The 14552-nt window shown below is 41.9% G+C and overlaps 2 protein-coding genes and 1 long non-coding RNA gene across 4 annotated transcripts; 1 reads left to right on the forward strand and 2 right to left on the reverse strand.

Annotated features, from left to right (window-relative positions):
* Nucleotides 1-621: 621 nt before the first annotated feature.
* On the reverse strand, nucleotides 622-8686 carry LOC118319217 (caspase-3). 2 transcript variants are annotated; one of them, XM_035649426.2, is made up of 7 exons: nucleotides 8532-8686; nucleotides 7402-7482; nucleotides 6226-6395; nucleotides 4082-4210; nucleotides 2814-2989; nucleotides 2557-2677; nucleotides 622-1629 (listed from the first exon to the last, which is right to left on the reverse strand). In XM_035649426.2, exons 2-7 carry the CDS (start codon nucleotides 7476-7478, stop codon nucleotides 1403-1405), a joined length of 900 nt encoding a protein of 299 aa, XP_035505319.1. In that variant the 5' UTR covers nucleotides 7479-7482; nucleotides 8532-8686; the 3' UTR covers nucleotides 622-1402. The 2 variants fall into 2 exon arrangements, with proteins under 2 accessions (XP_035505319.1, XP_035505320.1); XM_035649427.2 differs by lacking the exon at nucleotides 8532-8686 and adding an exon at nucleotides 8055-8084.
* LOC118319218 lies at nucleotides 6847-10582 on the forward strand. Its single transcript, XR_007031420.1, has 2 exons — nucleotides 6847-7066; nucleotides 9389-10582. It is a non-coding gene; the product is annotated as an uncharacterized LOC118319218 (long non-coding RNA).
* On the reverse strand, nucleotides 9069-14474 carry cenpu (centromere protein U). The gene is made up of 14 exons (XM_035649417.2): nucleotides 14338-14474; nucleotides 13860-13914; nucleotides 13658-13742; nucleotides 13155-13377; nucleotides 12874-13059; nucleotides 12624-12708; nucleotides 11709-11792; nucleotides 11557-11617; nucleotides 11109-11235; nucleotides 10920-10998; nucleotides 10471-10518; nucleotides 10004-10065; nucleotides 9679-9835; nucleotides 9069-9454 (listed from the first exon to the last, which is right to left on the reverse strand). Exons 1-14 carry the CDS (start codon nucleotides 14340-14342, stop codon nucleotides 9329-9331), a joined length of 1383 nt encoding a protein of 460 aa, XP_035505310.1. The 5' UTR covers nucleotides 14343-14474; the 3' UTR covers nucleotides 9069-9328.
* Nucleotides 14475-14552: the final 78 nt, after the last annotated feature.

The raw sequence follows: 14552 nt of genomic DNA on the forward strand, positions 1-14552 counted from the left end.
AGTGAACCAATGGAGGACTGCTGATTCATGTCACAGTGTTTCTCTGGCTCCATCAGGTGGTTGTATTATATTCACATGCAGCCGCAGACGTTCCAAAACCATCCCCATGAAGTGCAAATAAATATATCGCAAACCAAAGTACAAAACAGGCTCATTACCCTTTATCAATCTTAATGTTCAAACAGAAACTCTCTCTCTGTGTGTTTGTATATAAGAACCAGATACACCAAGCGTTGAGGTTTGTCCACCTTGTGCTCGTTTCTGTTACTCTGCAGGTCGGCAAAGTATCGAGCTAAACACTAGATTATGATAACGCGTGTGTGTTTGGATGGGCAGTATATCCCTGGGACGGGGCTCCGGTGTTTACCACGAGGGCTGATTGATAGTGATGTAGAACTCTCGATCCTGACAGGAGCATGTTCTCATGCTTTGTAGCTTTGGAAAAGGTATTTGAGTCGAGTTTTATTTTCTTTACTGTCTCCTATGTTGTAAACAATATAAAATCTTCTAATCCTCAACCCATTAGCGTTTTGTGTCTTTATTGGTGTGTGTGGACAGTTTAGGGGAAAACACGAGACAAAAAACAAAAACAGTAGATGCAGATTGTCGGGCACTGATCTCTGAGTTTTACCAAATTTTAATTGCTATTTCTTAAAAAACAAAAAAACCCAAAGTAACTAATTAGACAGATGAGATGTATCAATTACAGGAAATGTAAAACACTGTTTGAATTCCAGGCCTCTGATTTGTCAGTAGCCCTGCAACATAAAGCAACAATAAAAAAATTCACTTTGATAATGCTGCAGCCCACCGGGATCGCAGTTCACAATAATTCTAAAAAAAATAGTGATTATTTGTTAGCACAGCACAGAGACAATGGCAGAAGTTATATTCACTATCCCTGGTTCACTCCCCTACTTTAACATTTACTAGATTTTAATGGGACATGGATCAAATCCCCCTCAAAAGGTAAAAGAAAATAAAAGATTAATTGTCATACCGTCACACTGGTTTACATTATGTATTTGCTGCATTAAAAGATTGGTCAAGAGCTGTCAAGTTAAGTTGTATGTGGTCAACGAAATTTTTTACCAATTAAAAATACTGCATTTAAAATGCAGTATCTTTTTCTGTCAAACACGATGATCAAAGTAGAAAAAAAAGTTAAAACGTAAGCCAACGTTAAAAAAAACTGATAGTGTGTTCCATTTTATCCTTGGATTCTGCTTGTAGTGACATTAAAAAACTATCTAAAACGGATGCTGTCTTGTTTGCACAGCCAACACAGTGCACCACAGAACTTTGTGCAAATATCTTTGAAAGTCAAATTAATGATCGTTGAAATGTGTCACTTTTGACTCCGTTTCCAACGCCGTGAAAAGAGTAAAAGTCTTTTCCATTTCTAGGGAAAGTAGAAGTCTTTGGTCAACATTGAGACAATGCAGGGTATCTGCTTCTTGCCGCTGTATCCAGGTAGGTTGGAGGCAGACTCAAAGTGTAGCGCCACCTTGCGGTTGACCCGGGTCATGATCTGCATCAACTCCAGCTCCCCCCTGTATTGCTGCAACATTTCACACATGGCCTGCATGAACCAGGAGCCGTTGCCCGTGTTTCTCCACGAGTAGTATCCTGCAGGACAATCGACAGTGTGAGCGTTCTGACAAAAGGGTGCACACGGCGACGGCGTGTATTTCTTTCTTTTAATACGACGATCACACAAAGTGAGTATGACGTTCATACAGATTTCAGCCAGTCTTCTATTTCATTCACTGCATACAGATGCAGCCTGGTTGATATGAGCTTTTCAAAGACATATCGGTATCAGCACTTATGTTTACCGATATAAAATCTTTTATTGTACAGAATAAACAATGAAGAAAAACATTTGCATTTATGTAAAAGTTCTATATATTTGGTTGTATTTGTTTATTATTTTTATTTATAGATCTTTATGAGAAAGTTTATGGTTAAATTAAAATATCGAACCTCAATTACATTATGGTTTGATAACGTCATCTGAGGAATCATTGACAGATAAAAAAATAGAAAAAAAAAAAAAAATCGCCAGATGAATCGGTATCGGAAATCTTGTTCTCCCCAATATCAATATCGGCCTCCAAAATCCCATCAGTCTGGCTCTAATAAAAAATTTTTTCCACACCGAGGGTGTGAAGAAGAGCACCAACATTGAAATACTCGGAAAACTTGGAAATATTCATACCAGGAACAATGACAAAACTTAATTCTTCTATAAAAAGTTTATTGCTAGCTCTACAGAATACATGAGGACTTCTGTATCCAGTGATGAAGATCCTGTCCTTCGCTAGAGGACCATCCCTGTATCCTATTGACCCAGAGCAGTGTCTGGCATCTGTCTGTTGTGTAGTCTGAACTGCTTTAGTGTGCAGTGATTGGTTGATAACTTATTCGCAGTGCGAAAGCTCAAAAGAAACAAAAAATAAATAAAAAACATGCATGCAAAAAAACTCCCCACCCCAGTGTATAAAAACTGTAAAGACCTCAAAGCAGATGTTTTTGAAAACTGTGGCCATTTACCTGGAGCAGTCGAGTAAGCATACAGGAAATCAGCCTCCACAGGAATCCTCTCTGACGTCTGCTCGTCCACGCTGTCTGTCTCGTATATAGCTCCGTCGTCCAGGGCTGTACCACGGCACGCCTAACACGGCCACGGGAATACAGGTACATGTCATTAACTGTCAAAGTGTTTACACCCACTACAGAAAAAACATTCCGAGACAATGGATGGAGACAAAGTGCATTTGTGTGCTCGGGTGGGTTTATATCTCACTCACCTGTATGAAGAAGAGCTTCGGTTTCCCCACCAGACTTTTGCACCGGTCTCCTTTGAAGTATTTCGTCAGGTTTTCAATCATCTCACAGCCGTCCGTGCCATAAATCACCCCGTTGTCTCCGTGACTCAGCAAGACACACGCAAACGACGCGCTACCGCTGTGGTCCTCCTCCGACACTGGGGGCGGACACGAAAATGGACACTATTTCCTTTCTCGTTTCAAACGTCGTATTCTTGAGGATAGTGCTGATACTTTCAGATGAAGACGTCGCACTCATAGGACAAGAATGGAAGTCTGAATTGATGCATGAACACTTAACAGTTCCCAGAAACTTTAATGGGGCAGTAAACAATTTCGGAAAGAACTTGTTTCTCTATTTGTTGTTGTTATTGTGATCTTCCTGCTCCGGCCGGGCTGGGAACCCGGGTCCTCGGGTATGACAGACCGACGCGCAAACCACTAGGCCATAACCTTGGAGTTGCAGCATCATCTGCCAACGGGTCTCTTAAAGGGATAGTTCAGTGATTTTGAAGTGGGGTTGTATGAGTCACTTATGCATGCATGTTACCTTATGGACTTGGTGATCAGCGATGTCATTTAACGGAGTTTGTAGGAGAAGTGGACGAAGAGTTTTTTTCTGAGTCCCACTGTTACATCAAAAAATGTATTTTTCTCCACATTTTAAAACGTTACGTAAAAAAAAAAGAATCTGTTCAATTGTACACTAAAGAATGTATTTTTTTCACTGCTATAGTTTGCCGCCAGACAACCATGTCAGTGTGTCAAACTAACTTCGGCCATGTATTCCAAACTCTGTTAAATGAAATCTCCATAAGGTAACATATTAACTATTTATAAGTAACTCATACAACCCCACTTCAAAATCACTGAATTATCCCTTTAAGGTGTCGACAAGTGATGTTACAAACTGCACTTACAGTGCTGTTGGTGCAGCCTGCACCATTTTTTGCAAATTAGATTTACAGAGTCTGGGCTGAGCTGAAAACCCAGATTTTTTTCCCGGCCCACACACAGAACCAACAGCTAACGGGCCGTCAGGAAATATTCGCTGATTTTTACAAAACGTGTTTTGCTTTAGAATTACTTACTGCCCTTTTAATGGCAGTGTTTGGAAATCAAAGAGTAACAACGGACAAACTATTCACCGGTTTACAGTGTGGTTTTCTTACACCCGATATTGAGTCTGGAAAATGAGCAATTCCAAATACAACAATGATTCTACATGAAGTTTGCAGTGTGTCAGTTACCATTTGACAGCAGTTGTTTCATCTTCTTCACGGTCTGGTCATTGGCCACTTTGAGCTTATAACCCAGATCAGAGAAGGTCTTCATAGCGATGGCAGCATCAACATCCGTCCCATTACGAGCGCTCATATCTACAGACTCACACAAACACACGCGTGAGAATTCAGTCGACGTTCAAACGCCAAAGGCTGGACCAATAATGCACTGCACGCAGCTCTACAGTGAGAGATTGTACTGATCTGAGATGGTTAAATAAAGAAAAAGAAACAAAAGGACATCAATATGTGGTGGTCAAAGATGATTTTGTGGTGATGGCCACACAAAAATGAATGTATGGGAAACAATGAGGAGTGTAAAAATCCTCCAGGACACTTGTCCACATGCATCCCAGGCCACTTCCCACTGTGGTCTCAGTAATCACACCTCAAATGCGTCCTCAATGTGTTCACACCTGGACTTGGAGCTTTTTGATAAACTTGAAAGTCAAAGTGAAAACACGAGGGGAGGAGGATCCGGTGTTTGCTCTGCTGAAGCTTTAATGATCATTCATGAGCCTGTAGAACTTGATCTCTAACAGTATCGTTTCAGGGAGGACTCCTACTACGATCATATGCCCATGCGTGTGCACATGCAGTAAATGGGGATTGGTGATTATGATGTGATCTTTTTGAGACAGAATGCAGCAGCGAACAATTTCCAGAGCTTCCATTTATATAAGTGTTACTGAAAAATGTGGAGAAAAAAGTCCATCTATCAGACTGGCCGTTTCCACAGCTGACATTTTGACTCGCCATGCCACTAAAGGGGAAAATCGTTAACAACTGACCCTGATAGGGCTCGGTTCTGTTCAGCTGGGAACTGTGAAACTGAAGCAGCTGAATGGAATTAAATGATCATTGACACTATCAATTATAAAACGGGTAGCTCAAATCAAGCAATCTGATTGGTTCATAGCCGTGGTATCAGTTCGCACAGGTCCGTATCCCTCCGCGACTGAGGAAGTTACGACGTAAGTAGACGTGAGTAGCGACAGAGTGAAGTTGAGGAAACTTACGAAAGCTCAAAGCACACGGTGAGGTTGAATGGTGCTTTGGCGTGGGCCAACGCCTGCCAACTGAAATTGCCGGCGGACCCAGCTACCGTCCGGTAGCCTTCTTTCTGAGGAACGCTACAGTGTGTTGCATAGCAACTGCGTGCACTATGCAGGCAGCCAGGAGGGACTACTTTTGTTAAAAAAAATCAACTATAACTGTAGTTTGTCTTTTACTTTCATTTCACCATACTTGTAACCGTCTTAGAAAAAACAATAGCTCACTTCAGACCGTGATATATGCTTATAATACCCCTTAAATTATTATTATTATTATTATTATAATGAGGAAATATCACGGCCTCTCGTGAGCTATTGTTTAATTTACACCTTCCCCATTCCTACTGGGACATTTTAAAATGTCTGCTGTGAAAAAGTCAAACTTTATCACTGCCTTTTACCCCAGACTTAGCCTTGTGTAGCCAGGCTGATACTCAAATACGTTATTAGTCTGGGAAATCTCGGTTCATTTTCGATTTCCAAGAGGCGTTACCAAGTGACGCAGACGAATCATGTGACATCTGATGTGCATCTGTGCAACAGACTAGAGCAGAGAGGAAGATGTCTGTGATGATGATTCCACAATGTCTGTGAACCAGTGTTAACGTTTTTGTGGGAGAAATTTTAAGAAATCGGGTAGTTTTAGCCTCCATTGTTTACAACAGTAGCTTCCCTCCGCGTTGTGGTATAAACCCCGCCTGTTATCAGATAATCGGGGTAAGTTTACTGCCCAATGGAGGGGATCCAGAACATATTCTGGCAGAGCAAAATTTAAATTAGCTCCCAGAATTAATCTGGTTGCCAGGTTCACCCCAAACCTGCCGTCAGTCACACTGCTCCCACCTCCTCTCTGTAAATAGACCACCTCCCCATCAGTGCAGGGAAGGAATCAGCACACAGAGTGGAGGAAGCAGGGACAAAAGAAATCTGTCGAGCAGGATGTGCTTGTAGAAATCATGCATGACTCGTAGTTTTTATAAAGTTACTAAACAGAACATCTGTTGGTGGATGGATGAAATGAAACTGAATGAAATTAATTTTTGAATGAGTGTTTACTTGTGCTACTGTGGAAGTTCTTGTTGTTGATAATCACACAGGTTCCCATGCTGGGATAGTCCATCCTGTAGCGGTGGGGGTCCGAGCCTGCTGCACTGCTGTCTCTGCTGCTGGGGGTGGAGTCCACTTCCTCAGTTGACCCACTGCTGCCTGTAGTCTCTGCTTTCGACCTGAGAGTTTACACACGAACAAACGTTTTGTTTTGCTATCGATGCATTCCCTTACCCCTTAACCTCACCCTAGGAGTCTAAGACAGAAACACACAAATCGTTTGAAACCTGAGAAACTTGTTTCGACAAGTCAGTGGTGACTAAACATAAAATGGTAAGAGGAAATGGTTTATAGTCTCTACGCCATGACAAACTGACAGACAGGGATAGAATTTAATGGTTAGCAGATTTCTTTTGAGGACAACTATAGTAATACATGAGATAAACATATTTTTTGCTAATTGAGCTTAAAAAGGCACCATGAAATAGACACAAACGTCATGGTGGCCATAAATGAATTACATTAATTAAATTAATCTTTATTGACTTGGCCATTCAATACAAAAATACTGTGAACACTGATCCATGCTACAAAATACGGAGAGGAGCAGATATGTCCTTCTAGGTGTTTATCTATAAAAGTGACAGATTTTTGACAGATTAAATCTAAATGTTGCACAATCATGTTGACTTCCGCACACACAACTGATTTCACATCTTCGTAACTCTCCAGTGTGATCTCCAGGACTTACAAGCGAGCAGGGTGTGAGCAGTGTTTCCCATATATAAGCTCTATTTGCGTGGCCTGCCCAGGTAGACAAAGACCCACACAGGTAGAAGAAATCACTAAGGTAAATCTTACATTTGAATATCTTATTTCACTCTTTTTTTAACCATTTTTGGCCACACGCCTGTCTTGCATCCCCTTCAGTATCTGATGGGAAATATAGGCCTCTCTGTGTACTTGAAGTCATCAGGCTAGGAGACGTGTGGGGAACATCCGTGGATTGAAGCGTCTACGACTAGTTTGCATGTGAGGACTTAAAGGGACATCCAGAAATTGTGGATAGAGAAAATAGCCTTTCCCCCTTACGGGAAACACTGGTAATAGATGATCCATGTCTCTTCAATGGACAGAGCGTACAGGTTTAGGTACATAACGTCAGTACTGGTGAACAGTAATTACCTCTTTGTAAACTGTTTCAGGGCGTCCACAGTGTCGCCAGCGATCGGCTTGTCACCATCATCGTGAACCTCAGCCATGTTCCTACACACACAAATAGAGAAGAGACTGTGTTTTAGAAACAAGATGAAGTCTGCAACACCTGAAGGTGCATGGAAAAAGGAGAAAAGAGGGGGTGAAAACCGGCACTGAACCCCAGAAAAATCCAAGCTGCCACTGTCAGTACGGGAACTATTTAGAAAAAGATTTATCGCAGCTCGCTTTGCTAACTTCGCGTTCATACAATCTTTCGTTTGCGTTGTTCAATAATGGCTTGTTTTTGGGGGCAGGTAATAGTCCAACAGTCTGTCGCGTGGTCTGGAAAGGCAACTCTACAACTGTCGCCTGACTCATATAGAATTTTTGAGGCAAAAAGAGAAATCTCATGAAGCTGTGTCAGCCATAAATACAGTGCATGAAGCCACAATGTCAATACAGATCTTTTGGATTTGTTGTTTTTGAAACAAAATAGGATCAAATGGTCTTTGGTTGTGTTTAGTGCGGTTGATATTTGTGCGCGAACATAATGTACATGTATCACAAAATAAATCGGATTCACTGTCCCATCATAAAACACTTCATTGAACACATTTTGGGTGTCACTACTGCGAACTCACAACTCAACTGCAGTCACACAACAGGAAGTTGTCCGCAGCCCCTTCTAATGAGCAAAGGCGAAAGGTGAGTCACCTGTCACCCACGGGGGGGTGATGTCGACACGCGTTTTTTAATGGTTACTGTTAAAATGTTAACAGTAGAGAGTCGAGTCGAGGAGGCAGTTACGCCTTTTGAAAATGCTGACGTGTTAGCAAAGCGGCATCAACTTGAACCGGTCACTGCTGCAATCTTTGATGACGTCACTCCTGGGAAGCGATAGGTCGGACAACGTCCACAACAACCGGTTTCGACACTGCGGATATGACTTTTTAAAAAAATAATACCAGCAACGACTTTTTTTAAACACCGTGTGCGCACTTTCAAACGACCAGCTCCTTTATCTTCACTTCTATCACAGAACTAACTAACTTATGTCAGGAGTTGTTACAACAACAATAATAATAGTAATAATGTACGAACTACACAGTGGAGCGTACCTTTCTTTCGCGACAGGGCCGTGGAGGTGCGTCTGGGCAGGTCGGTCCCCTTCCCTTGGTAACACAACGAGGAGACGTCAAGTGGTCTCAAAGCGCAAGGATGAAACTTTCCGCCAATCGGGAGAGCCGCTCCCGGCGTGGGCGGGAGAAACCGCAAAAGTGTCAAGAGCACCTTGACCCAAGGACAACAGCTGATTGGCTTAGAAAAACTGTCTCGCTACCGCCGCGACCAATCCCTTTGGCGCGTCAAGTACAGGTCGCACAAGTTGCTGGATGATACAGTATGTAAAGCACAAGCTGTCAAAGAAAATAGGCGCATATATACACACACACACACACACACATATATATGTAAGCTTTACATGTCACTGATATATACACAGAGAACTACTGTTATTCATCTGTGAGTCTAAGTTCTTTAACTTCTGTCTACAAGCATTCTTCATCGCTTCAAAGCAGAACTTTAATGTTTTGTCAAGAAAAGACACATTTGTATGCATCCTGCTTGTAGAGGTCAAATGACACACAAATAAAAAACATTGTTATATTATTGTATTTATTAAACTTAAGAGATTTGGAGAAGTAAGCAGTGCGCCAAGATTCCACACATGGTCTGAGTAAGCAAAACGACGGAGGTTGAAGATATCCGAACCACAACGAGTCCAATCCAAAAATGTCAACGTACATCTGGGACTTAAATACATTTTAGCAGCTTTAGGTTTCTTATTACATTACATTATATATATGTTATATGCTTTGAAAGAGTGTGTGTGTGTATGACATTATTCTATAGCAGATTATTTACAAATACCACTCTCTTTCTGTCTTTTTTCCATTCGGTCATTGATTCCTTTCAGATGCTGCTCTGCCGCCTGAATATGCTTCGTCTCCAACATCAGAGCCGCTAAGCTGGACGCCCCGTACTGCACAGAATGAGGAAGAAGAGGAAGAGGAGAGGACAGAGTATGTCATCATGAGAGTTTTATTGGAAATCTTGAGGAGATTCAGCTGCTTATTGAAACACCATGAAGATAAAGGTTTTTGTATTTCTGAGGCTGTACCTGTGAAAAAAAGACAAATACTTGAGCATGTATTGAGACGATTATTTCTACATTCAACATTCACATGGGTGTTGTGTGTTTTGTACCGTCTCCCGCTCTTTGGGGCGTTTGTGTCGGTGGTCTAGGTACTGCTGGTTGAGCTCTCTGATGTCATGGAGGAAGACACGGCTTTTTTTCAGGTCAGCCAAGCGCAGTTTCAGTTCAGCGCTCTCCTTTTGTAGCTGCCACACCTGTCTCTCCGCTCTGTTGGACCAATCACACAGTATAAAAAAGTCAGTGTGAGCACCTGTATGTGAATAACCTTCATGGATAAGTTTTACTTTTATTTTTTGGGGAAAGTACGTTAATGATTATATTTTAGCCTACAGACATAAAAACCTTTCGATACTCTGTGTCTGAGCTGCCTCTCACCTCATCAGTTCATGCTTGGCATCCAACATTCTCTGTGTCTTTGTGCGAATCAAAGAACCCACCTGCAAAACACAAAACACACGCGCACGCACACAAAACCACCATCAAAAACAACAGAGGAGATTGTACAACCAATCACGTCACGATCTCTCAGCGTGTTGTGGTCCTACAACACGACCCCACCTATAGCTCGGTATAATGTCTACAGTGTTCACCATCATGGTTTAGCATGTTAACATGCTAAGATTTTCTTAGTACCAGACACATAAGTACATCCAAGACAGGTGGTTATGCCTCTGATGAAGACCACTCATCCAGAGGAAGAACTCAGTTTATTCTTTTATTGTAAAACTCTAAAAAGCACAAATGTCAGCTTCCCAATGGCACTGAAAGAAAAGTTATGGTAGCACCAGAGTCTTTTTAGGATTCACTGTCTGGAAACCTGGAGTGTCTCTTTCCATAGTTACCTTTGCATTTTCTCTTTTTAGAACCCTGAGCTCCTTGTCTGACGAGATCTGGAAAAGCAGAGGCACCAGAGAATATACATGTATTTGATTAAAATGATGCCATTAATCGGAATCATTCATTTCCAGTTTTGTTTAATATGACACAATGTATATATATATACTGTAGGTTTACATATATTTTTATACTTGATAAGTCCTTAATTTTGGGGCAAAATCCATTATGAACAAATTCCAAAATTGTCACGTCAGATCGAAAACACATGAACAACAAAATCCTTAAATACTTAAGAAACGTAGGTTTTAATTCTGCAATAGATTCTGTAGTTTAATAATCAAATTCTCGTACATACTTTTTGAGTATGTGGCAAATAATATAAAACGTGTTTTCTGGTCAAGGTTGCTCTTCAATCGACTGGTAAAAATTTAACAGAAATTCTAGAAAGTCTGACCTTTTCCAAGAGTTGCTCTTTCACATGGGAGGAGAAAGAATCAATGGACTGTTTGACAGCTTTAGACTCCACAGATTCCCTGACAACATACACACACAAAGAATGTAACCACCCTCAAATTGCAACATGCAAAAAAGAAAAACCTTTGAGATATTTGTGAACAGTAATCGCTTCGATGTGGCAATTTACCTGTACTGGTCACAGAAATCCAGGAAGGCATCCAGCACCACCTCTAAATTTGTCCCTGCCTGACGAGCAGGTCTCTTGCTCCTCTGTTTGTCGGTGTCGCTCCTCCCTGCCCCTGCTGATGCGCTGCCTGCAGGGGGAGGATGATGTTTTGTGGTTCAAGTTTAAGGAAAAATGGTAAAGGGGAAAAAAAGAACAGAAAGAAAAAATCCCAATTAATATAAACGTGTTAATTACTGAGCTTTAGAGGTGCTGGTAGACAGATTCTGTACAGATGCTAAACTACTAGTTTACTCCAGTCTTGGTGCTAATTGTCCCCTTGTATCAAACTTCTCATCTAACAAATTTCAAACTGTTCCTTTTCAAAAGAAATGAAACATGAAATCTGAACCTAGATTTTGAAGTATAGTCATAACTGATGCTGACCTTTGGTTCTCTTTTCCCTTCTTACCTGATGACGACTTTCTGCTACTGACAAAACGATACACTCTGGCCTCCTTTGGACTTGGTTTCTGAATGAGCGGGGAAAAAGACAAGGATGAGAACATACTACAAACTGCTTGATTCCTGGTCGCTGCCCGTTTGCTTGAAGTCGGCCCATACCCAACTCTTCTCTTCTTCCACCTCCTCATCAGAGGACAGGACTCTCTTGCGGCTCTGCTGGTCGGCGCCAGTGTCAGATTCCTCCTAGATGTAAGAAACAACAACGAAAAACTATCAACAATCAAAATTCATCGAAAAAGTTCCTTGCTTATTTTCGTTTTAATGTTGCTTTCATCATGACAATATTACTACATATGAGATATACTGTGGACAGGTTTCCTACATATTTTCCATTTCAAAATTCCAGACTTTTTCCAGACTCAAATTTCCGTCTTCTCTGAAGTTTTTCAGACCATATTTGACATCCGAGTTCAAATAGCTAGATGTTTATTAAGTAAATATTATGATATAAATGAACATTATAAGTTATCTTATATAATATTATTATTATTTTAAAAAATCCAACTGTTAGCATATAACATTCTGACTGTGTAAGTCACGGTTTCTCCAGAATGTTGATTGTGATATGCACGTGCGGATTGAGATCGAAATATTGATACTTCCAATTCTGACGTTACCTGACTGATTCTCATAATAAAATATTGATATTTGACCTAAGTAATTTGGGGTAAATGCGTAGTTTACAATCAACAGGGGAAACAACAGTAGAAAGTACCTAGCTGTCACCAGGATCATTTCAATAATGCCTGGTTGATAGGAACTACTTATCCTTCTGCCGGTCACAGTCATACAGTAGTGGCAGGTAGAGAGAGTGTGTTGCTATGGCGACGTTTATCACTGACCGTAGGAAAATAATTGAGATGGATCGTTAATATTCTAAAATCTTTGAGTTCACATCTGTTAAGACTTCAGCCTGGAGTGACAAATCTTTTTCCATACTAATCCAGATCTGGAAATTACTGAAATGAAATTCCACACTTTCCCACACTGCATAGGATCCCTGTGTGGACTTGCCTGTGACTCGGGGTCATTGGACTTTTCAATATCTGATTCGCTCCTTCGCTTTGTGTCCTTCGTCGTCTGCTGCCTCTTCAGTGGCCTTGTTGTGACAAATCGACATAAGGACAGGTGGATCAACACATCATTATACAGGACAGACGAGTAGATTTTCCTTATGTAGTTTAGTTTTTCTTTCTTCTCAATGATAAACTATTATTGATAAACTATGACCTTAGTAGTCTATCGTCTCTCTACGTGACCTCACCTCACTGCAGTCGTCTTCCCAGCGCTTCTCCTCTTCGCAGGCTTCTTCCCGACTAAATGTCTGTTGGCTCTTGAGGCCGGTTGGCTGCTGGTGTGGGGGGTGGAGTCAGCGTCACTGCTCGACACTGCACCGACTGGGACTTCAGGTTCTGCTTTTTTCTTCTTCCTTTCTCCTCCCTTGTCAGGCCTTTTCAGTGCAGAGAGCCGAGACAGAAATGCTGCATTCACGTCATAATACAGTAAACATCACTGGAAAGAAAAGAAGAAAACATTTGGCGTTACCTGGCTTTGACCTTCTCTCCGGTACTTCTCCTAGTCCTCTTCTTCTCCTCTTCCTCTCCATTCTCTTCATCCGTCTCGGTGGCCTTCCTCTTTGCTGCAGCTCCACGCTGTTTCGCCTTCAACGTCCGAGGATCGTTCGGTCTTCCCGCTTTCCCTCTGTCCACCCGTCCCTCCTCCAAGACATTTAACTCTTCCTCCATGGCGGTACTGTGCAGAGGGTTACCTAGGCAACACGGCAATCGTCTGGTCAGCACAAGGTTTGACAAGGTCAGCAAAACACATACACGAATAGAGGAAAAATAAGGGAGGTTGGACAGGAAAACATGTCGATGTCCAAGAAAACTGTCTGCTGGACTTCACATACAAATCAGTTTGAATCAGATCTGCAGTTTCTCAAAACTGTACCAGCAGATTAGGAGTAGAAGATATGACACAACTATTGGTGTGATAGAAGCACATACAGTGAAGACACTGATGTATGGATTAGGACTGTAAAGAATCACCATCATTCAGCTGCAGCGCCTCCAGGAAGCTGGTTTTGTCTATGGCGGACACGTTGGGAGCCTCGGCCACATCACGAGACGACGCCTTCCGGATTTGCACACGCGCACAAATAAAATGCCAATTACATTTAGAAAAGAAACAAAAAAAAAGGTAATGTTGCACATGATCAAATCATGCTACGGTGGCCACTGCACAACTCACCTGCCTCTGATCTGGTGGCCCTGCCGGCACCTTGGCTCCCCTGCCTTTTTTGGCACTGTGGAAGAAAAAGGACGATTGGGGACCTTCATGATCTTCATCATCATCATCCTCACTTTCAATGTTTGTGCCACCACCTCCAACCACACAACTCTGGGTCCCGAGTCGTTGAGCATCTCTCCGAACTGGGCTTCTGTTTAGCCGTTATGTGGCTAACTTCAACACAAACTGGTCAAGCAAAAAAAGATTTATATACATATATATATAATAGCTTCACTACCAATTCTTGTGCCAACGTCGCCAAACACAGCGCACTCGACCAGCTTTGTCTCGCGTTATTACATTGAACAACAGACTAGCAGAGCGTCGTTGAATCACGTTTGTTTCACTCTTTGAACAAACGAGAGAGCGGCGTGCATGACACGCGTCTGTTCGGCCGTTGGCAGGAGTGTAACTCGTAAATCATCGGTGTAGTTCTCACCTCATGTTGAACAGCAGCGGCTTTGCCAACAGGCTTTCTGCGTAAACATCCGGTGCTCGTACTTTTACAACTTCCCGCCAAAATGTTCAAGGGAGCCGGACTGTACCATTTCCGGTAAACGGGGTTGGGGAGGGGTACAACTTGAACAAACAAACGGAAAACCTGCAGCTCAAAATACGTATTTACGGGGGAAACCTGTATTAAAATGGAAACCG

Source organism: Scophthalmus maximus, chromosome 9, assembly GCF_022379125.1.
Source record: "Scophthalmus maximus strain ysfricsl-2021 chromosome 9, ASM2237912v1, whole genome shotgun sequence".
NCBI lineage: Eukaryota > Metazoa > Chordata > Actinopteri > Pleuronectiformes > Scophthalmidae > Scophthalmus > Scophthalmus maximus.

Bases quoted from the DNA above. Each gene is read 5' to 3' on its own strand.
- LOC118319217 (XM_035649426.2), bottom strand. From the start codon at position 7,478: ATGGCTGAGGTTCACGATGATGGTGACAAGCCGATCGCTGGCGACACT. The intron at 6,396-7,401 runs GTAATTACTGTT...GTAAACTCTCAG, and splicing joins CTGAAACAGTTTACAAAGAG to GTCGAAAGCAGAGACTACAG. The intron at 1,630-2,556 runs GTAAATGGCCAC...ATTGTCCTGCAG, and splicing joins TGCTTACTCGACTGCTCCAG to GATACTACTCGTGGAGAAAC.
- cenpu (XM_035649417.2), bottom strand. The intron at 13,743-13,859 runs GTGAGTTGTGCA...CAAATCCGGAAG, and splicing joins GGCCACCAGATCAGAGGCAG to GCGTCGTCTCGTGATGTGGC. The intron at 10,519-10,919 runs GTCAGACTTTCT...CTGCTTTTCCAG, and splicing joins AAGAGCAACTCTTGGAAAAG to ATCTCGTCAGACAAGGAGCT.